The 21,853-nt window shown below is 31.6% G+C and overlaps 4 protein-coding genes across 7 annotated transcripts in view; 3 read left to right on the top strand and 1 right to left on the bottom strand.

Annotated features, from left to right (window-relative positions):
* Positions 1-3,042, top strand: part of LOC115236349 (RNA-binding protein 28) — a 4,183-nt gene extending 1,141 nt beyond the window's left edge. The window contains exons 4-11 of the mRNA XM_029808734.1: positions 95-363; positions 457-803; positions 927-1,311; positions 1,412-1,580; positions 1,670-1,887; positions 1,979-2,128; positions 2,215-2,592; positions 2,778-3,042. Coding sequence (XP_029664594.1) covers positions 95-363; positions 457-803; positions 927-1,311; positions 1,412-1,580; positions 1,670-1,887; positions 1,979-2,128; positions 2,215-2,592; positions 2,778-2,912 — 2,051 coding nt within the window. The 3' untranslated portion in view covers positions 2,913-3,042. The remainder of the gene's footprint in view (positions 1-94; positions 364-456; positions 804-926; positions 1,312-1,411; positions 1,581-1,669; positions 1,888-1,978; positions 2,129-2,214; positions 2,593-2,777) is intronic.
* Positions 3,043-3,169: 127 nt separating this feature from the next.
* LOC115236351 (probable cytochrome P450 49a1) lies at positions 3,170-10,136 on the top strand. Its single transcript, XM_029808737.1, has 11 exons — positions 3,170-3,352; positions 5,793-6,001; positions 6,658-6,904; positions 7,064-7,180; positions 7,365-7,441; positions 7,806-8,001; positions 8,196-8,355; positions 8,429-8,598; positions 8,737-8,815; positions 9,072-9,269; positions 9,867-10,136. The coding sequence occupies exons 2-11, from the start codon at positions 5,800-5,802 to the stop codon at positions 9,972-9,974; spliced, it is 1,554 nt and encodes a 517-aa protein (XP_029664597.1). The 5' UTR covers positions 3,170-3,352; positions 5,793-5,799; the 3' UTR covers positions 9,975-10,136.
* Positions 10,137-10,141: 5 nt separating this feature from the next.
* Positions 10,142-15,668, bottom strand: LOC115236350 (probable cytochrome P450 301a1, mitochondrial). Its single transcript, XM_029808735.1, has 10 exons — positions 15,226-15,668; positions 13,754-14,245; positions 13,292-13,408; positions 13,121-13,197; positions 12,476-12,677; positions 11,890-12,052; positions 11,490-11,659; positions 11,252-11,330; positions 10,816-11,016; positions 10,142-10,453 (listed from the first exon to the last, which is right to left on the bottom strand). The coding sequence occupies exons 1-10, from the start codon at positions 15,246-15,248 to the stop codon at positions 10,346-10,348; spliced, it is 1,632 nt and encodes a 543-aa protein (XP_029664595.1). The 5' UTR covers positions 15,249-15,668; the 3' UTR covers positions 10,142-10,345.
* A 1,167-nt stretch (positions 15,669-16,835) lies between these two features.
* On the top strand, positions 16,836-21,853 carry LOC115236229 (Hermansky-Pudlak syndrome 5 protein homolog). Of its 4 annotated transcripts, none has more exons than XR_003884152.1 (7): positions 16,836-17,026; positions 17,552-17,662; positions 17,864-18,097; positions 18,380-20,173; positions 20,265-20,373; positions 20,993-21,110; positions 21,515-21,793. XR_003884152.1 is itself a non-coding variant. In XM_029808542.1 (7 exons), exons 1-7 carry the CDS (start codon positions 16,928-16,930, stop codon positions 21,764-21,766), a joined length of 2,721 nt encoding a protein of 906 aa, XP_029664402.1. In that variant the 5' UTR covers positions 16,836-16,927; the 3' UTR covers positions 21,767-21,853. The 4 variants fall into 4 exon arrangements, 3 of the variants coding, with proteins under 3 accessions (XP_029664402.1, XP_029664401.1, XP_029664403.1); XM_029808542.1 differs by having other exon boundaries at positions 18,380-20,177; positions 21,515-21,853; XM_029808541.1 differs by having other exon boundaries at positions 18,380-20,373; positions 21,515-21,853.

Genomic DNA, 21,853 nt, shown 5'->3' with positions numbered 1-21,853 from the left:
TTTGTTTTTTTGAAATTTTTTTTTTTTTTTTTTTTTTTTTTTTTTTTTTTGAAATGTGATTTTGATTTCAGCATAATTTTATATATATTTATAGGAAGAATTATAAGTTGTGATTGGGCTATACCAAAATCCAAATATAGAGAGAAACTTGAGAAAGATCTTTCTGGGAATCAGGAAATTGATAAAGGTGAAGAACAATCTTCTCATGATGCTCAGAAAGAAGATAATGAAGATAATAACATACATAAGAAGAAATTTACAAAAGAGAAGGATAATTTGAAAAAGCAGAAAAAGAGAAAGTTTCAAAAAATGAAAAAACAGAAAAAACGTGCTAGGATTGTAATTCGAAATTTATCTTTCCAGGTATTTATTTTATATATAGATAATTAAAGAGGAACATGTTTAAAATATTGTTATATTTATTAGTATTTTTGAATAACAAACATTTTTCCTTAGATCACAGAAGACAATTTAAAAGAATTTTTTTCTCAATATGGTGAAATAGACGAAATAAAGATTTTAACCAAACCTGATGGTAAACAAATTGGAGTTGCATTTGTGCAATTTAATGTTGTACAAAGTGCTGCAAAAGCTATACATTATGCAAATATGCAATCTCTTTTGAACAGGCCTATGATAGTTGATTGGGCTGTTCCAAAGAATAAGTTTTCTGAAAATACTGACATAAAACCTGAAATCAAAACTGAATCTATTGACGAAAATGAACTACATGATACTTCAGAAATAAAAGTAATTGATTGTAGTGAGGATGAGGATAGTGAATCGGATGCTGAATCAGACAGGTATTTGAAAATTCAAATTGTGTGTGTAGCAATGGATTCCAATTTATATTTTCTCTCCCTCTCTCTCTTTTTCTTTCTCTCTTTCTTTCTTTCTGCATAATTAATATTTTTATAATTTTATAGCAAAGAAGTTTCAATGGAAAGTATACAAGAGGAGACCGAGTCTGAGAAAGAAGAGGCAGAAATTAAGCATGAAGATACTGATAACGAAGATGACAACGATAATGACAGTAATGATGATGATGATATCAATATTACTCTTGATCAATCTGTTGTTAAATCAGAGGAGAAAAATGAAAAGAAAGAAAATTGTTCTGATGCAAAACATCCACAAAGATCTAATGACGTTAGTGAAGGAAGAACGGTTTTTCTGAAAAATGTACCATTTGCTGTTAAGAATGATGAACTTAAAAGTTTTATGGAGCAATTTGGACCCATTTATTACGCTCTCGTATGCATTGATCCTTTGACCGAATATTCCAAAGGCACTGCATTTGTTAAATTTAGAGTAAGATTTGCTAATTTATCTTTATGTGCAAATGTTAAAAATTCTTTTAAAATTTGGTTCATTTTTTAACACAATTACATGAAGAACATTTTTGTTGTAGCACGTTGAAGACGCTGAGAAATGTTTGATGGCTGGAACTGAGTTACGTTTACGTGATCAAATAATCGAAACGCATAGAGCATTGCACCAGCAGGAAGTAGCAAATAAAACGGACTTGAAGAAACAAAGGATTAAAGATTCCAGAAATTTATATCTTGTTAAAGAAGGAGGTAAAATGATGGCATATTCTATTATGTTATATAAGAATATTATATTATATAAAGAAATGTTATAGCATATATGTGTTGTTGATTTCTAGTTGTGCTGGCCGGAAGTCCAGCCGCATTAGAAGTATCGATGTCTGATATGGAAAAACGTCTGAAATTAGAGCGGTGGAAATCGCAGATGTTGCGTAACTTGAACATGTTCATATCGAGAACGCGGCTCGCTGTTCACAATTTACCATCTAATCTTGATGATGCAGAACTTAGACAATTGTTTAAAAATCATAGTGGCCCTAAAGCTGTTATTAAGGAGGTAGTTAGATTAGAAATCATTTAGAGTGATATACGTATTTAATGATGTAAGAAATTATGTAGATAGTAATTTTAATGGGAATATCTTTAAGGCCCGAGTTATGCGTGATTTGAGAAATGTTGATGCAACTGGAAAAAACAAATCAAAAGAGTATGGTTTTGTTACATTTACCAGTCATGAGGATGCACTTAAAGCTTTAAGAAGTATAAATAATAATCCAAATATATTTTCCAAACATAGAGTAAGAAGTTATAAATTTATTTCAATTATTGTTATTTATGATTATTTCATGCATCTTTATAAAAATTTTTATAAATGGCATTATAGAGACCTATAATTGGATTCTCGATTGAAAATCGCATTTTGGTAAACGCGAAGGAAAGAAGAATTCAGAAAAGTCGCGACCGAAATCCATTGTGGTCTGAAAATAAAAATAAGAGGAAAAGCGAAGACGCCGAGAAAGAAATACGAGATACCAAACGAGTTAAAGCCAGAAGAGTAAATGAAAACGAATTGAATAAAAAATCATACACTGGAATTACTGGCAATTTAGGCGAGGATAAATTAAGATCAAATTTCACACTTAAGTCACAAGCTAAGTTACATATGTGGACTGTTAAAAAGCAGAAGAAATTAACTAAAACGATTAAACAATCGGAAACTGCGAAAAAGGCGAAAACAAAGAAAATGCAAGACAATATGCCGGTAAGATATATTGATTTAATATATATTTTATTCTATACATCGTACTTTGTGCACATACACACAACACGCATTAAAAAAAAATGTATTTTGGTTTTTTTTTAACTGTACATATTAAAATTTTTTTTTTTTTATGTAGAGTGTAATATTTTTTGTTTAATATACTTCCTGTGTCATCTTTTTTGCAGACGAAGCAAGTAAAAAAGTTTGACATAGATACAAACGATACAAACTTTAATATGCTTCTAAATAATTATAGAAACAAACTGAAAGGTATTGATCTTAAAAAATCGAAATGGTACGAATCCTCGAATGGATCTTAAAGTATATGAAAATGAAAAGAATCGTAATAATATGTATTTAAGTATGCATAATATTTACTATTCAGTATATGTAAGTATGTAATGAAATAAAAGAATGATTTAAGACAATTAAAAATTTTAAAAAATAAAATTTTTTTTTTTTTTTAACTAAGCTGTTACATTTTAATTTCTTTATGTCATATTGAATTACTTTATTCAAGGTAAAATAATTACGAAACGTATATGCATTCTATTCTTTATCTTTTTGATGTCATGTCTTTTGTGTCTCTATTCCTCTATTCCATAGTATCACTTCCCCTTCTCGAAATTTCATTCGTTCTCCCACTTGCGAGCGGTTTTCTTTCAAACATCCTCCAATAAAGTATACTTCAGCGCTAAGCAAAGCAACGTGACCTCAGTCAGATTGTGGTTTTTTTCGTGTGTACAATACATCCTGAAAGGTAAGGTCTTCAAAAATCGCTTCCATACAAATTAAATTTCGAACTGTATAAACTATCCATAACGGTTAATCATTCCAATGAAAAAAAAACATAATGTAATTATTTTTTATCAATCTTTTGATATCTTAGTTATATATTTAATAAGTTATATAATTTTTATATATTTAATAGATTTTATTTTTTAGTATCGCATATAGCTTATTTTCACATTTTTTCATAACTTAAACGAATTAAACTTGATGAAAAAGGTGTTTATTGACGTCCATCTCGCAACTCTTAATTCGATAAATCATTTTATTCATATATGTATTTTATATGTTTCAAATATAAAATGTCAAACGCGTTTAATAAATATCAGTAAATTGATTTGGATTCTGACTTAATTATGCAAATATACATATGTTAATTTAAATCAAATTACGTATAATTTACAATTTTTCTTCCATTTACACTTTTAGGAGCAAAATAATATTTATATTTTTATGCATACATGTAAAATCAAAAATCATTGCTTTTACTATATCTTAGTATTTATATGAAATAAATATGTATTTTTATCAATATGGAATTTTTATTACACGCGTGTATTTGTATTTATATATATATATATATTACATATATTTAATATATATATATGTATATATATTACATATATTTAATATATATATGTATATGAATTAAATTGTTTCTTATATAATATGCATAACATGTATTTTCGATTATTATATTCTAATCGTGCAAACGTCTCGTTGTTGCTCTTGTTCGTGTTGCATTTTTATTAATGTGCGGATGCAAATACGTGTTCGTGATACGCATCATTAAACGGCGCCTAAATTGTAATTGCGACGATCTATGGGAAAGTTGCGACAATTTACGGTGCAGTGAATGCATCGCAAGTAAGAATTGCGAATATCACAGTTACTGATTTACCGGCACTACGATTTCTCTTGAAGAAAAATGCCATGATTATTTTCCTATTTTTATTTTCTATCTATTTAATATGTCGAAATAATACTCACACATGTTTTAGAGAGAATAAGACTCTATGAGAGTATTCGAAATGTAAATGTATCTTTTATTAATATTTCATACATATTTACAAAAATGCAACTATATTTTCAAAACTCTTTTTTTCATTAATTTATTTCTAATTAATATAAAATATTAATTAATAATTATAACGCGATATTTTCAATATACGAATTATATATCAGTTTGTTCGTTTTTTACATTTTGCATCTCAAAATTTATATTTTAAATATATTAATATTTAAGAATATAATTTATTTGCATTTAAAATTTGTTTTACGAGCTTTTTGTAAAATTATTTCTCGATTTCAAAATAATATAAATTCTTTTAATATACCTCTGATAATATATTTTTTCATGAAAATATAATATCTCCTCGAAATCATTTTACAGTTATTTTTATACACGAATAACAGTTATACGTCATGTATATTATTATCATACAAGTTTATAAATGTTCATTTCTTGATACTAAGTTACGTTTTATTTAACGATTTTAAATCGTGAGATCATTTCATCTTTGTTGTTCACCAAAAGCTAAATAAAGGCAGATAATTCTCATAAGCTTTTCGATCACCTAATGGAATGTAGTCTTAAGGGGATATTAAAATTAATGTATGCAAAAATACAAGATATTGGTACAGTAAAATATGCGGAGGTTTTAGAAAGTATAGTTTATTTTCGATGAATTCAGAGATTCAAAAGTATCGCTTTCTATCTGAATTATATATATATATCTCTCTCTCTGTGCCTAATCTTGATTAAATAATTATCCGCCCACTTTCATGAAAATAAAATTAGCTTTTTCTACACTTGGAGACATTCCAATAACGATTCGGAGACATTTCCGCATAAAGATTGTGGCATTATATCATACTGTTGTGTTACGCGTATTACACTCACCATGCATAGAAGCGCTTTTCTATTTTACTGCGCTAAATTTACATGCAAATTTCACATGCATTCTTTGTCTAAATACGAGAGCATCACGCAAATAATGCGTTTCGAACCGATATAACCAACTTTCCTTGAACGAAAAATTTGTATTGCATGCAATTCTTTTTTTATTAACTATCATATAATTATACAATACAATTAGTTTTGTATATGAATTACCGTATAAAGAATAAAATACGAGCGTATATTTTTTCTATTTTTAGAAATATTCTGCAAAAAAAACACAAATTTAAGTACAATATATATTTTATATATCTTATTTATATGTATTATAAATAAATAAATTTAAATGTATGTAGTAAAAATAGATATATTTCTTTTAAATTCGAGTGACTTCTACTATTTCCGCGATAATAAAATAGATAATACAGTAATTAGAATTTCAATTGTGCGACAAATATTAGTTTAGATGAAAATAATATTTCAGGAGAATTAAATAATTTTTATTGTATAGTTTACAAATGGCTACGTTAAGACAATACACGAGGGAATTATTACGACGATTCATCAAGTTTGAGATGAAGAGCGACAGAGCGACATTAGATACGTTGGCCGCGGATATCGGGGAACAAGATTTATTGTCACCTCGCCTATACTCGGACATTCCAGGACCTAAGCCGATCCCTTTGTTGGGTAACACCTGGCGCTTTCTACCTTACCTAGGTATAATTGAGTAATTTCTCCAAAGCAAATTAGTAAGCATTTCTGGCTGTTTATTATACTTCTTCTTGACTTTACGATCTATTCACCTTCTTAATCTCTCTTATTTTGACTGTGAGTTTTATTTCTTTTTATATAACTACATATTTAGTTAGCAAAGAGACGAAACCATTTTTTAGTTTACATTTTAATTAACTGATTTGCTCTTATTTTAGCACATCCGACTGATGATCAGATCTGCAAATATTTCTTTTGCGTAGCATTGGCGAAATCGATAGCTCCAATGAGTCTCTATAAATATGATTGCTTCCGCATAATGAATATATTTTAATTAGCAAATATTTTAATTGGAAATTCGAAGTGTATAAACAATAAAAATCAAATATTATAAAGCTCTTATGTGTATTTCATATAGACAAACACATTCATTATTTGTATAATAATTACATAATTTCGAGAAAAAAGATTCTACGAAAAGAAAGTAATTTTTCTATATTTATTAATTAAGTTTGCACAAGCTAGTGATCTATGGTAAAACATTTGTTGCTTGCAATTAATATTAATATGTTGTTAAGATTTTTAAAATAAAAAGTATAGAACCAAAATAATGAAATTAATACTCTTAAATCACAAAATTTAATTAAAAAATTATTTTATAGGAAACTTCGATATACAGGCAGTAGACAAATTGTCAAAGACATTGCGCGAGCAGTATGGAGACATCGTGAAGATAGAAGGGCTCTTGGGCAGACCGGATATGGTATTTGTATACGATGCGAATGAAATCGAGCGCATCTTCCGGCGGGAAGAAAAAATGCCTCATCGACCTTCCATGCCATCGCTCGATTACTACAAACATGTATTGCGAAAAGATTTCTTTCAGGACAACCCCGGTGTCATTGCCGTGTAAGCCATATTAGATTTCAATTCTGTACTTGACATCATTATATTCTAATGCTCGAGGAGAGACACTCGAAGTTTTCTATTCAACGGGTGGACAAATAATAGTCATATCATTATGCTATTTTGATTTTAATTCTTCTTTTTTTTTTCTACATGTTGCAGCCACGGTGACAGCTGGTATAATTTTCGGAGCAAGGTACAGCAAGTGATGCTGCAGCCGCGGACCGCGAAGATGTATATCGGCGCGATCGAGGAAGCGAGTGCGGCATTTCTTCGCAGGTTCGTCAATTTTGTTGCTTCCACAAACAATATATAGAAGTCATTGTTCCTTTATACAGATGCCATTCTAGACAATGGTACTTTCTCAAGCCATCTTGCCTAACTCTCGCCGTTTATGCGGGCACACCTGTTTAATCATCTTCATGTCATCAGAAAGACATTTATCCCCTCTTTCTTTTTGTAGAATAGCGAGAATACGAGATAAGAAGCACGAGGTACCTAATGACTTTCTTAACGAATTGCACAAGTGGTCCTTAGAATGTAAGTATACGACGAGATAAACAAAGTTCCAAGAATTTTGCATGATTCTCGTAAAAATATTGAGTTGTTCAAAGAATCTGTATATGAAAAGATTTTTCTTTCGCCGAAGAATCTGGAAAGAAAATGTGAAAATTTTCAGAAGATGGAATCTTTGGATTCTATAATAATTGTGATCAAGATCAAATTTAGTTAACTAAAAGATGTATCTGTATATATAAAATTTTTTTTGCCTTTCTTTAAAAAAATTGACACTAATCTTCAGATTAATATATTTTTATAACAAAGGTGAGCTTATATAAGATGTTTAATACACATATATAAATACGTGAACATAAATAAATGTAATAAATAATTTTGTTACTAGCAATTGCACGGGTCGCATTGGACGTGCGTTTAGGTTGCTTGGACGACGACGCGGACGCGGAAACACAGAGGCTCATAGACGCGTTGATCACTTTTTTCAAAAACGTGCCCGTGCTTGAATTAAAGATACCTTTTTGGAAAATTTTTAATACACCTACGTGGCACCAATATGTAAATGCTTTAGATACTATTGTGAGGTAAAAAATAATAATTGAGACATAAAATATTCTTTCTTTAAAGAAAATTCTTAATTATATATATTATTACATATATTGTATGTTTATTATTATTGTTTTACATGTATAAAATATATAGATTAATATAAATAACACAAAAAATACATATATTTATTTTTTATACTATTTATATAAATCATTTTGTTATATTTTAGTACAATATCGAAATATACATCTGCCGCTCTATCGAGAGCCAAAATCAATGTGGATTCGGACAAAGAACTATCTCTTTTGGAAAGAGTTCTAGCTCTCGAAGGCGATACAAAAGTAGCCTCTATTCTCGCTTTAGATTTGTTCTTGGTTGGCGTTGATACGGTAAATATTTTGGTTATTTTATAACTTTCTACATTCACACATATTAGTTTTCAAAGGATGAAATTATTTGTAGACCTCGACTACAGTAGCCTCGGTACTGTATCAATTAGCGTTACATCCAGAAAAACAGGTGTTAGCGTATGAAGAAATCTGTAAAACTCTCCCGCAAATAGACGCACCTCTCGAAGCGATAAATATAGATAATTTAAAATACTTAAGAGCGTGCATAAAAGAAACTTTAAGGTTCGTTGAGATTAATCAAATATGTATTTTTAAATCTATCGTTTCGCAATAAAATTAGAGGGAACTGCAACTCAACTTTCTTTAACCATAAGTATTATTATACATATATCATAATTTATGTTTTTTATTTTTAATTAGAATGTATCCAGTTGTCATAGGCAACGGACGAAGTACGACTTCGGATACTATAATTGGCGGCTACCACGTGCCGAAAGGAGTAAGATAAAAAAAATTATTTTTGATTTAAATCTACAGATGAGATCACTGCAATACGATTTTGTGTTAATGAGATAATACGAAAAAATCGAATATTAACTGTATATAATCAATATATACATATATAATCAAATTATTTGAGATTTTGAAGTTATTTAAGTTTTTAGCTACAAAATTAGAAGAATTTTGTAATCACAGGAGATTGTATAACAGGAGAAAACAGATACAAATATTTTGCGAATGTTAATTGTTCTTAGGTGCATGTGGTATTTCAACACTATGTCATTAGCAATCTGGAGAAGTACTTTCCCCGGTGTCACGAGTTTCTTCCGGAACGGTGGTTGCGCGAAGACGAAGTCCGTCACGGATTCGCGTCACTTCCTTTTGGTTATGGCAGACGAATGTGTCTTGGGCGACGATTTGCTGAGCTCGAAATAATTATAGTCATTAGCAAGGTGAGAAATGACCTCCGATTGTCGGAGATACGCCAAGTTGCCGCGACGCGGCATGGGATAGAAAAAAAAGGTTCCACGCGCTTTCACTAATTTAGGTCAACGGCTTACTTTCCTAGTATCGATCTATCGGTTTGGGAATATACATATATAGTATGCATTACAACTCAATAAAATTTTAATTTTATCGACAGACTCCCTGATAAATTTGAATTTTATATAATTAATGATGAATATTTGCATCACGAGTTAGTTAATTATTATTTCTGTCTATCAATTCCAAGCAGCGGAATTTTATTTTATTTTATCCTGTATAAATATTTTTTTAATATACTGCGCATAATTATTTTTTTATATTTATCGTGACACACAGTGTTACGCAGTTAATATGCCAATTACGTTTTGTCGCCTTAGAAAAATGAGAAGGAATTGCACAAATATGTAATTTTACAGAATAATTGTTGAGGTAATTTTTTTAACATTTTTATATTCTTGTGGCTGCCCCGCGATAACGAAACATTTTGTCTCGAGGACCTAATCTCTTGTTAATTTTTATTATTACATTATTAAAAAGAAATTTTTTTTCTCTCTTTGTTTCAGATTCTGCAATTTTATAAAGTAGAATATCACTATGAAAAATTGGAATATTATGTCAATCCGATGTATACGCCGAAAGGACCGTTGAAGCTGAGATTTATCGAGAGATAATTTTTGCGGGAAATAGAGATATTATATAATTAATGATTGCATATCATTAATGTTTAATTTCTAACTGCATTTTACGTGCAAATAGATAATTTCATACAAAATGTATTTTAATGTAATTCGATATTACCATGCATTTTTCGATAATAAATATAAATCTTAAAATTTACGATGGATATCATTGTATTTTATTGTAGTGTAATATGTATAATATAATGGAATTTTATGAATGTAATATGAGGTATAGTATTTATAGATTTTTATCAATATTCTCAATATTATCAATTCGAGATATTTTCTCTGTTCTAGCATTTTTGTTTTTGTTCTAAATCTATCTTACAATATCATGTCGCGAGATTTATAGAATATAAAAGCTATCTTTTTATTACTTTAAATCTGAGTTCTCCATCGGGCGCATACATGAAGGTGACCTTGTATTTTAGCGGCTCATGATGATACTCCAATTTGTATGATCTCAGGAGCTGTAAAAATAATATATCGTTATAATCATCGCTATTTTAAATTGTTAATACTCGATTTTATCTTAATTACGTAAAATTAAGCTTTTAAAACATAATTAATAAGTTACTATATAAACAAAATTTAAAAATTAAAAAGGTCAACTTCAAAAAAAAATAATTGAAAAAAGTTCATTATTTAATGATGAAATAAAAAACTGCATTAAACTTAGATCAGATGGCAGAATATATGCAGTGAAAATGTTTGAGCTGGAAAATAAGTTGCATTTTAATATAATCTTCTAAGAACACAAGACTAACAGGTTTTAAAATACTTCGCATTTATAAAATAAAAAAGCAAAGTAAAAGGATAAAACATGCTGCACCTTTGTTAGCAGAATTTGCATCTCGAGATCCGCGAATCGCCTGCCCAAGCACATTCGTGCTCCGTAACCGTATGGCAACGACGCAAACGGATGTAATTTCTCGTTATCGTCCTTGAACCATCTCGCAGGCTTGAACGTTTTCGAGTCTGTGACGTAATCTTCCATGTTACCGGTGACAAGTGTGGGAAACACAACTTGAATCTAAAATTATGGTTTATATATATCATAATGTCCATATATATATATATATATATACAAAATTATTTAAAACTCGAATAATTTTATTTTAATGCAAATGTAGAGTTTCGGTTTGCAGAGAATTATGTGTATTGTGCATGATAAAGTAGTGATAAGACGAATATTGGCTGTGGAACACGGCCTATCTTACATAGATGAGTGCGATAAAGAAATGTTAAAAAAAAGAAATATCACGTACTCCTTTTGGAATTTTGTAACCGCAAATAACAGTGTCTTTCTGCAACGTCCTGCCATTTCCGATAACGGTGGAGTACACCCTGCAACACGCGCGCTTTGAAATCTTTTTATTTCTCATTACTTTGTTATTTTTTAAAACAAAACTATATCATTATCATAGATGTGCGAAAAAAATTAAGTCAGTCATTTAGCAATTGAATTATTATCAAAGTGTGTTTATTAACGCCATTTAGTATTACCTAAATACCTCGCGAATGAAAGCTTTCATATAAATCGCTTGATCCAGATGGCTAGTTGTGAGAGAAACGGAAGGATCCGGCAGTATTTGCAGCAATTCCTGGTATATCTTCTCTTGCTCTTCCGGTCTAATCGCCAATTGATATAATATTGAACACACCGCCATTGATATCTGCAATTTATCAAATATAAGTGTGTGTAATATATTTTATTTAAATATTTAATATATATCTCTATATATGTATACATCTAATTTATAACAATTTATAATCAAAAGATATATGTTTATCTAAATATGTAATTATGTTGCATTTAATCTATAATAACTATCATCACTGTAGTTGTCATAATATGCATCGTATTTTATAATGTAATTACAATTTATAACATCACGTTACTTGCCGTGTCAATGCCGACTAATATCAGATCGAGAGCGAAGATGTAAGCCATCTTAGGGTCCGTCTCCTTAGCTAAAATTCGTTCTACCAGCGACAAATCGTTTTCATCTACGGTTTTCTTATTTTTAAGCCTGACTATCGCGGCGTCGATATACTTCATGCATATCCTAAAATAGAAAATACATTATATCATTGTCACAAAACTTACTATCATTCGTTAAAAGTAGCTGTAAATTAAATTAAATCGCAAGAAACTTTTTTTATAAATAACGCGCGGTAAATATGTTTTTATTTGATTTTAATTATCTCTTGCATAACTTTTTATTTCTTCCAAGACTCGTGCATGCCATTAATGATTTGACGAAGTGCCGAAAAGGATAGAAAAGAATCCGCTTTCACATATCTAAATTCTAAATAAAGAATTTGCTTCGCAAACATGAAAACGTCTTGGACAAATCCAACGCGATCGCGTGTGAAAAACTAATCCGAAAAACTTTAAAGAGATTGGTAATTCGCGTAATTTTCCAGAATGAATTTCTGGCAATTCTTTGTTTTTCATTAATCTATCTCTTATATAGGGATCTTCTTACTCGATGAAGTAATTCATATTGCGCACGTAACGGCTCCATAAGGGCGTCGGAACGTATCTCCAGTACGGAGCCTTAAGCTCGAGCGTGGCCACGTTTCTCAGCGCGAACTTGGCGGCATCGATTATTTTTTGCGGTTCAGAATCCGGAGACAATGCCTCGCCCAAACATCCAAGTCTGACGTCGAGTGCCACACGACCTATACCTGCGCAACAGATGTATAATTCATAGTACGTAGTGTCGAGTACCATCGTGAGCGTCTTGCACGTTCGGGAATGCGCTCTCGAGAAACTCGGGCTTTCCCCAGTAAGAAAGAGAAAGAGAGGCTTTTAGATAGATTATTTTTCTCGGTGATAGACTGGATACTCTCTCATGAATGCGAAACATGAGAAATCTAATCATCTCTTGTAGCTAAATATACATACATATCTTGAAAACGAATAGGAAAGTGAAAACATATAGTATCAAAATATCGTGCGTATGTAGAAAATTGCATATAGATAAAAAATGCAGCGCATAACTAAAAAATATGTAAATCTAATTTTACATATAATTTGAAGAGCTCATTATCAGTGCAAGACGTCTTATTATGCAAGATGTGCAATAAAATTGTAAGCAATCAATACTTTACGTAAGATGAGAACTAACATTCGAGAGCCCATTTATGTATTTCATTGTCGAAATCACCCGGCAGTTCGCCATCGTTTCCTTGAATCTGCTCGATTCTGCAACGCATCGGAGATATTGCGTACGATAGATAAAAAATATCATTCGTGTAATCGCCCATAAATATATCAATTTTACTCTCCACTCTCTCACCTTCTTATGAAATCCTTTGTAACTATTTCTATTGGTGTTATATATTTTTTAATAGTCTGCGGTTGGAGAACGGGTTTTTGGACGCGCGTACGAAACTCCTTCCATTGCTCGCCGTGTCTAATGAGAGAAATAATTAGCGTGCGATGAGTTTAAAATAAACAAGCAGAAATAGACTGCAAACGAAAATCTTTTATCGATATTTCATTGAGATATTACTGACATTTAAAAAAATTGAGGACAAGCTCTATTTCAAAGAATTTCGAAAGTGATATATCAAGATTTACTAATAGATTTAATGTGTATGTATATACATGTATACATATATACATATATACATTTAATAGCCGACTCTTGTTTGTCTTCATATTTTTAATTATCCTCTATTTTATTTTCATTTTTAGCTTTGACAATAAAAATTCGAAATGATCGAAATTATTAGTTTGTCATTGTCATTCTACCTACACACCAACGACGCCAGGCAGCTCGCCGAAAAAGTCCTTGCGCACGACGCTCTTATAGTGCACTAGACAGGGCATAGCGGGCCTGAAGGGCGTCGGACCTTCCTGCCGGTATACCTTCTCGATCTCATCGGCATCGTAAACAAAGAGCAAATCGGGACGACCAATCAGGCCGCTCAGCCGTACAATTTTGCCGTATTCGTCGTAGAACATTTGCGAGATCTTTGCGACATCCGAGATCTGATACTGGCCGATCAACGGCAGCAGCCGCCAAGCGTTGCCCAGAATAGGTATCGGCCGCGGGCCTGGCACTTCGTCGTACGGTTTGACGTTCGACGAGGACGTGATTGTCGTCTGGGATGACGACATATGAGGACACTCGGGCGCGATCGTACCGTTGCACAAATCTCTCCGAAGGACAATCTTCTGATGTGATGATTCACAGGGTTGAAATAGGCAACATCGCGTCCCGGAGATTCGTAAAGCTGGCTTTATTCTAAACAAAACCAATCGCTTGTTAATATCTTCCTTTAATTTCTCAAAAAGTATGATCTTTATCAAAATTAAATCGTGCAATGATTATCAAGATATCATCATAAAATGATATATATACTGAAGTATTGAAAAAAATATTTTAAAGATATTTTACAAAAGTTAATATCTTTTATTTTAATTTATATTGCGCTTTGAAAAGAGATATTTAAATATCTTGTGTATGTGTGTGTGATGCGAGAGAGAATCGAAAAAAAATATATATATATATATTTATCAGAGTGATTAATACGATCTAAAAATTTTGTAATTTAAATTGGTATAAGCTAATATCGATTAAATATTCTAGTCTCATACACAGATTTTATGATTCAGTTCGATAATTGAATATGCTAGTCTCGCATTCCAAGTTATTTTTTATTTTATCTCATTGTTTCTTTTGTATATTTTTACTTGATTCTTCCTGCAGAAAGAGAATATAGAAATTCAGGCAATTTATCTTGAATATTAACAGAAATGGGATTTGATTGAATTTAAAGTCATTCAATATCCAGAGATTTGAAATGCCACACATTAAAAGTTTGTTATTTTATCAAACAAAATCTTACTCATCTATTATTATGAATTATTTCTTGATAGATTTGGAGAGAAAATTGAAAATTTTTTAGAATTATATATATATATATAATTTAGAGTTATCTATTGGTCATATTAAAGTATCAGATCTGCGTGTGCGATTATCCTACGGCGTGAAACATAATTAACGTTAGAAAATTGTGGAAAGTCACTCTTCCGCGAAAGGCATTCTCTCTCGCGCATTGAAATAACTTTGCTCGAGAAAGGAAAATGATTTTTCAACTTCATTCTCTAGTATCAGCAATTTCCGCGGAATCTTACATTACGTTTTAATTACAGAAACAATATTATCGCAATTATATACGCGCAGTCAATTCCCGTATTCGTAATTTTATTTTATAAGCGTACCTCGTAACGCCGAAGGGTAGCATCGTCGAAATCCGCCTTTCACGAATAAGAATAAACACAAATGCAATTTGATCTGGAATTTTTGTCGTTCAGCGTAGCGTTTTTACACTCACATATACACTTTTTTTAGGGTGATAAAAGATAAAAAGGGATTGTCAATGCTAACGCGCCTGAAAGATGCACGGTTACTGAAAACGATGCGCGTTCCAAGCAAGGAAGAAGGTCGCCGGACGCGATCTACAGCGCGAATGCCCCCTTCCATTGATGAAATTGTCCCCTTCTTCCATAAACTGACCCGAATATTGGATAAACCTGGTTTAAAGCGCGATCCATTTTTGATTAGTCCTTTTTCATCTCTATTCCCTTTTACTTCTTTCTCATCGGAACAAAGTTGTTAAAGCTTAATAAAGGGAATTTTATCATCCCCTTTTGTATCACATTGTGTTCATCAATTCGGTCAATTTATACATTGACAATAAGTCTAAATATATAAAATATATAAGTCTAAAAATATAAAAAGTATTGAAAGTGTCTTACGAGAAATATAAAAACATCATAATTTTTGCAGAAACATACCTGTAATTAAAAATTTTGTTTCAAACAATTCTGTCAATTAAATTATGCACCAATTAAATGTAGTATTATCCGTAATAGTGCGTATGTGTAATAGTAATTCGGAAATACACGTGTGTGATTGCATCCTTAATCCAGCCATCTTATAATTGTAAAACCACAAGATTGGTCTTGAAAGTCTTATAATTACCTGTAATCAACAGATATCTCCAATCAATCTTTTGCAAAAAAAAAGGAAAACTATAATAACATCATCATAAGAGAAAAAAATTACTTTGTCAACGTTTAGAGATCTTACATATTAATTAAGATTGCATAAAGTTACATAATTAAGATATCTTACTTTTTTAACATTATATCATTCTTTTTAATAAAAATGTTTGAAAATAAGGATTTTAATAGTGTTAGCTTTTTTTTCTATTAATATTCCAATTTTTTCCAAATTGAGTTTTTTCACAAATTATAATAATAAATTGATTATAATTTTATTTTATAAAAAGTTATAATTCTTATTATTTTATCGTATTACCTGACTTAAATAAAATCAATCTCAATTTCGAAAATTATTTCGCCCGCGAGCAAACATAATTTTATCTTTAAATGTAGATGTATAGGAAAAAGAATAGATGTGTTTCTTCGAATAATACATTATTATTTTCACTAGAAAATTGTGATATAAATAAATCTTGATTTTTAAACAAATATATATTTATATTATAATCAATAAAACAATACAATATTTATCGCATACCATATTTAAGATCTCGTACACTCCACGGATTAAGATGTGAAATTAATTTTAAGAATTAAAAATTTCTAATTACGAGAGACATTGAGGGCTGGAGGGTAGAACGAGGATTGATGAAGAGTGAACATGAAGTTTGTTATGGGTGTGTTTGAAAAACTTACGTGGGGTAAAGTAGCGTTTAATCGACCAATCAGAACAAGAAGGGAGCAAAAATTTCTTTATCCTGATTGGTCAATTCAATGTAACTCTACGAGTAAGATTTCCGAACGTACGCTATCCGTGGCGATGATGCAAGTGAATACAGTCCTGTATTGTATTTTTGCATTCACAGCGATTCACAGATGATTGCGCGCGTTTTCAAGTAGTAGAAGATGCTGGACGATGTATCCCGATGCACCGGATCTTCCTTACGTTCTGTCGGAACGTGAGGAAATTAATTCGATTTTGTATAAACCGATCAACTCGACGCAACGAATAAAGGTACGGTGCTACGATGGGACGTTTTCTTTACGTTTAATGCGTCAGGATAATGCGAGATTAAATCTGAGATTATTATATAGTAGGCGTAGTATACAATGCATCTGTCAAACTGATGCCAGAAGTTTCGCCCGATTTACGCCAAAAATCTAATCCTCTTCCCAAGGGGGAACGATAAAAATAACTGTACAATATTATATTTTCAGTTTCAGTAATTTTTCTTTCTTGAATAAACCTACTTTAAAGATTTTATATATTTTTTTATATACATGCGAACAGAAATAAATACATTTATCTATCCTTTACACTGCGAAATTTATTGCTTATATATATTTTATTGTATACTTATATAGTATTATTACATAATTATAGTGATTGCAGAATTACTTTCCTTCAATAATACGAATAAAGTAAAATTGCCAAAATTCGTATTCTTTTCCCTATTTTTTACTTATTTTGTCAGTATCACATTATATTATTGATTAATACTATAGGTATATATGTAATACTAGTTTAAATTAATTACAGTACACATGCTTCAATGCTTCATCAAGTTATATTATATTGGGCTCGACCAGTGGTAGTGTTTACGTGTTCTCTAGAGAACCATGTTCATTTTTACAAATAATACCCTTATCGGTAAATAACAATTTGATTCTTAATTTTATTTATTGATCAAGATTTTATATTTTTTTTCTCTTTAATATATATATGTAGTAATTAAGAGTAATTGTAATTAAACGTCAATTATTAAAATGATAAGATTTTGTTAGTTGCAAATTTATCATTGTGCTGCAATATTAAGTATCGTACCAATAATTAATTCTTGTTCTTTACTAGGAAGGTGTGGTTTCGCGTGTAGCGATATCACCTGATGAAAAGGCTGTAGCATTAGCAACAACTCGTGGTACGGTCTGTGTAGTATCTCTGAAATCTACTCCTCAACTGATAGCTATATCTATGGAACATATGTACGAACAAATTACTTGTCTCTGTTGGAATAATAATAGCACCGATATATATGTAGGAGATGCAGCTGGCAGAGTTTCCGTCATGATATTATCTATATTTGGGGTAAGTTTATAATCCTCCATAATAAATCAAGTATATTAAAAGATTTATATTTCAATATATATAATTTAACATAATATATAATAAAATTATATTTAGGGCATACAACATATAATATGTATTTACAATATGTGATATAACTTGTATTATTGTAATAGCATATATTTAATTTTTATGTATTAAAATAATAAAATTAAAATGCAAATATATATATTTGAAATTTTTTATATATATTAATATCAATTAATACATTATATATTGTTTCTTTTTTTTAATAATTGTCAGGTCAATGGAATGTTTCAAACCCCGTCCTGCACACTGATGAACTTGGATTCTAGCATTGTGCAGTTGAACTTCTTCTCGCCTCTGCTCTTAGTCTCTACATTGACGCGATGTTACATCTGCGACACAGTTCAAGAGCAATATAAACAGATTGGCAACAAGCCGCGGAATGGCGAGTTTGGCGCGTGCTTTTACAAGGTGCACGAGAACACCGCCTTGAATCTGCAAAAGGAAGAGAGGAACCTCAATAATACTCGTGGCGCGTTCAACTTGATCTCCGATAACGACAGCAACATCCTGGGCGAGGAGAATCACGCGAAGATCTTTTGTGCTCGACCTAGCTCGAGATTGTGGGAAGTATCGGCTGATGGGATTGTCGCAAAAACACATCAGTTCAAAGAAGCTCTGGCCATTCCTCCAATAGCAATATTTCGATCAAATGGTACTCTAGAATCTAGTCAAAAGGAAGGGACAGAGTGCGAGTGGACGCCGCAATCCATCAACTTCTCGCATTTGCTCGTGATTGCGCGCAGATATTTATTTTCCTACACGAATAGCGGTGTGTATATTATTGATCCCATCAGCGCGACCGTGTTACTGTGGAACAACGAGTACACAAACATCGCCATGACCGCGGTCGTGGACGATCAAATCTACCTGATGACCTGTGATAACGAGTTTCATTGTTTAGCGTTATCATCGCTCGATAGCCTGATATTGCGGCTGCATCGTCACGAGCGATATAGCGAGTGTTTAAACGCGTGCTTTGTATATAAATCGCTATTATTAAAAGCCATCGATACTAAGGAAATCGTCGAGCTGTTTGAAGTGGAAGATCTGCCGCGAGTATCGCGAGACGAGGAAGCGCTAGCGTTGCTGCGGCCGTTAATAACGTTTTTGCAAGTCGGTAGTAAAAATAAACTATCTAAACTGGACTCCGGAATCGTAGTCGTGCATTCTGAGAACGACGGGTTCACGAATAGAAGAACGTATGGCTGTGAAACAATGTCCGCACTGCAGTCTCCCGAAACCTCCAGCGAAGATTCATCCGATATGCAAATAATATCCGGGAAGGATCGAGACAAAAATCTTGCACGAGAAGATACACTTGAAACGACTTCAGTGGATGTACTCGATTTAGACGAAAAAGCGTTGGGAAACGTCAAAGACGATAATCGCGAAGATCTTGATCCACAACAAAATGTAATGCACAGGGTGCAATCCGATTTGCAGCCGATCTACGATCTGGCAAACAGCGTCAGACCTAGCATATCGGAAAGAGAAATCGAGGAGATCATTTCAGAGACGGACAAGTTGATGAGAACTATTAAGGAATCCTATAAAAACTTGCCTGGGCTTCAGAGTTTCATTTATGAAATTACTCGCGCCGCCGAATTGCACTATTATAATACGTTCTTGGAAAACGCTTCCGTTCAATTGCTCGATTCCATCAGCAACGATTTAATTGTGCGACAATTCGTACGGGCCTTCATTCAGATTAATTCACCAGCCTACGCCAGATGTAGTTGCGGTTATCCCTATCCGATGGATAAGCCAGTAGAGCCGAAATTCCTGGCGATCGGCGAATCCTTAATCAAGAGATACGCGGACATTGATCTGCCGAAAGAATGTAGCAATATCTGCGACCAGGTACCTTACATGTGGCGCGAATACCTGGCCGTCCGCATCGAGCGCCATAATACGTTAGACGACGTATTGAGACAGTGCCTTCAGACAAGAGATAAAGTTGTGTTATCATTCCTTTTGCCGGCATTGAATGAGCAACAGTGGAATTGCGTCAGTATGTGCCTGAGCGAGATCGAGGAAGGCACTTGCCTGTTTTGCGCAATGCCCTTGACTGATAAACCCAATTACAATGTACTTATAGATTGGAGCGGTATCGCTGGGGAAATTATGAAGAGAAAGGGACCAGACGAGGCCATGGCATTCTTGATTAAGCTAGAAAGCATGATGCCGAATGTTAATTTCGACAGAAGGTATTAGGCAATTTCTAAATATTGAGAAACACTATATTTGTCTATATTATTAGCAGGGTGTGATCAAAAAGTAATCCGATCCTAATATCAGTATCTCAAATTTTTTTTATTAGTAATTAGAAAAGAATAACAAACGTTTTGCGTATTATATATATGTGAAAAATTATTTTACGATTTTATTGTTATCGATAAATGTTAATGTGTGTGCCATTTTTAATAATCTCCAGATGAATATAATATTTTTTTATTACTAATGGAACTCTTGTTTATCATTAACAATATTTGATTTAATAAGACTATTTTTTGTTTACCCGTCCTGTAAAAGAATATAATACGCAATAATATGTAAAATTTTTCACAGAGTGTTTTTGATCTAATTGTAATTTTTTAAAACAGTGTAAATATAATATGCAATATATATAAATAAAACACACAAAGACTTTAAATAGATTTTACATATTTAAGGCGGATACATGACTCAAATCATTTTAACATTGCTTTAAATATTTAATTGGAATAATATGCGTTTATGGTCAAAAGCACCCTGTACATATAAAAAATGTAAATTAATTTTAGCTAAACAATAGCTAAATATTAATATTATAACGTTTTATTATAGTATATTCCAGTCTATCATATTTACAAAAATACTGCATCACCGTGGTCTGAAGAAGTCGATCGATTTCAATAAAACTAATCAATTATCATCGGAATTCGGTACAATGTGCTCGTCACAGGTAAATCTCATTGCTCTATATCTATCACAAAAATAATAAAATCTAGACGAAAAGATGAAAATCTAAAAGACATCTAAGAATTATCTTGAAAGTTTAAACATCTTGTAAGCTTTTATATGATTTGGATATACAGAGTGAACCACATAATTCGATCTTTCATCCTGATTATCTTCCCTTAAAAATTTAAAAAAAAGTATTAATAAAAATGTGACTTATTTTATTTTCTACAGATGATTCTATGGATTTTTTAAATTAAATAATATTAAATGAAAAAAAAATTAAATTTATACAATAGTAAATAATTAATGGTCAAAGTTATGTGATACACTTTGTATTATATTTAAGCAGCTTAAGGAACTCACGGGAGAATGTGATCAAGAAATAATAAATTTTCATTGCCGCAGGTGCGCGATCAACTGGCGAAATCCCTCGAGAAAGATTTAAAGCGACCGATAAATAAAAACATGTTCGGAACGGGCGCTCATCATTGGGGTATGCGTCATCAAACTAAATCATCGACATGCCCGTGTTGCACATTATCTTTACAGACGCCGATTTTACTAGGTAATAACGGAATCGCGATCTTTCGTTGCGGTCACGCCTACCATGTAAATTGTATGATAGAGAGAAAGCTCACTAGATGTAATCTTCATTAGCAAATATTGTAAATACGAATCAAATAAAAAAAAAAGAGTTACACACGCATTGTACATGTCCCTTAAATTAAATTTCTCTTCATATAC

The sequence above is a fragment of the Formica exsecta genome, unplaced genomic scaffold, assembly GCF_003651465.1.
Source record: "Formica exsecta isolate Colony F162 unplaced genomic scaffold, ASM365146v1 scaffold247, whole genome shotgun sequence".
Taxonomy (NCBI): domain Eukaryota; kingdom Metazoa; phylum Arthropoda; class Insecta; order Hymenoptera; family Formicidae; genus Formica; species Formica exsecta.
Note: the sequence above shows the minus strand (reverse complement) of the source record. Positions and strands in the feature narration are given on the sequence as shown.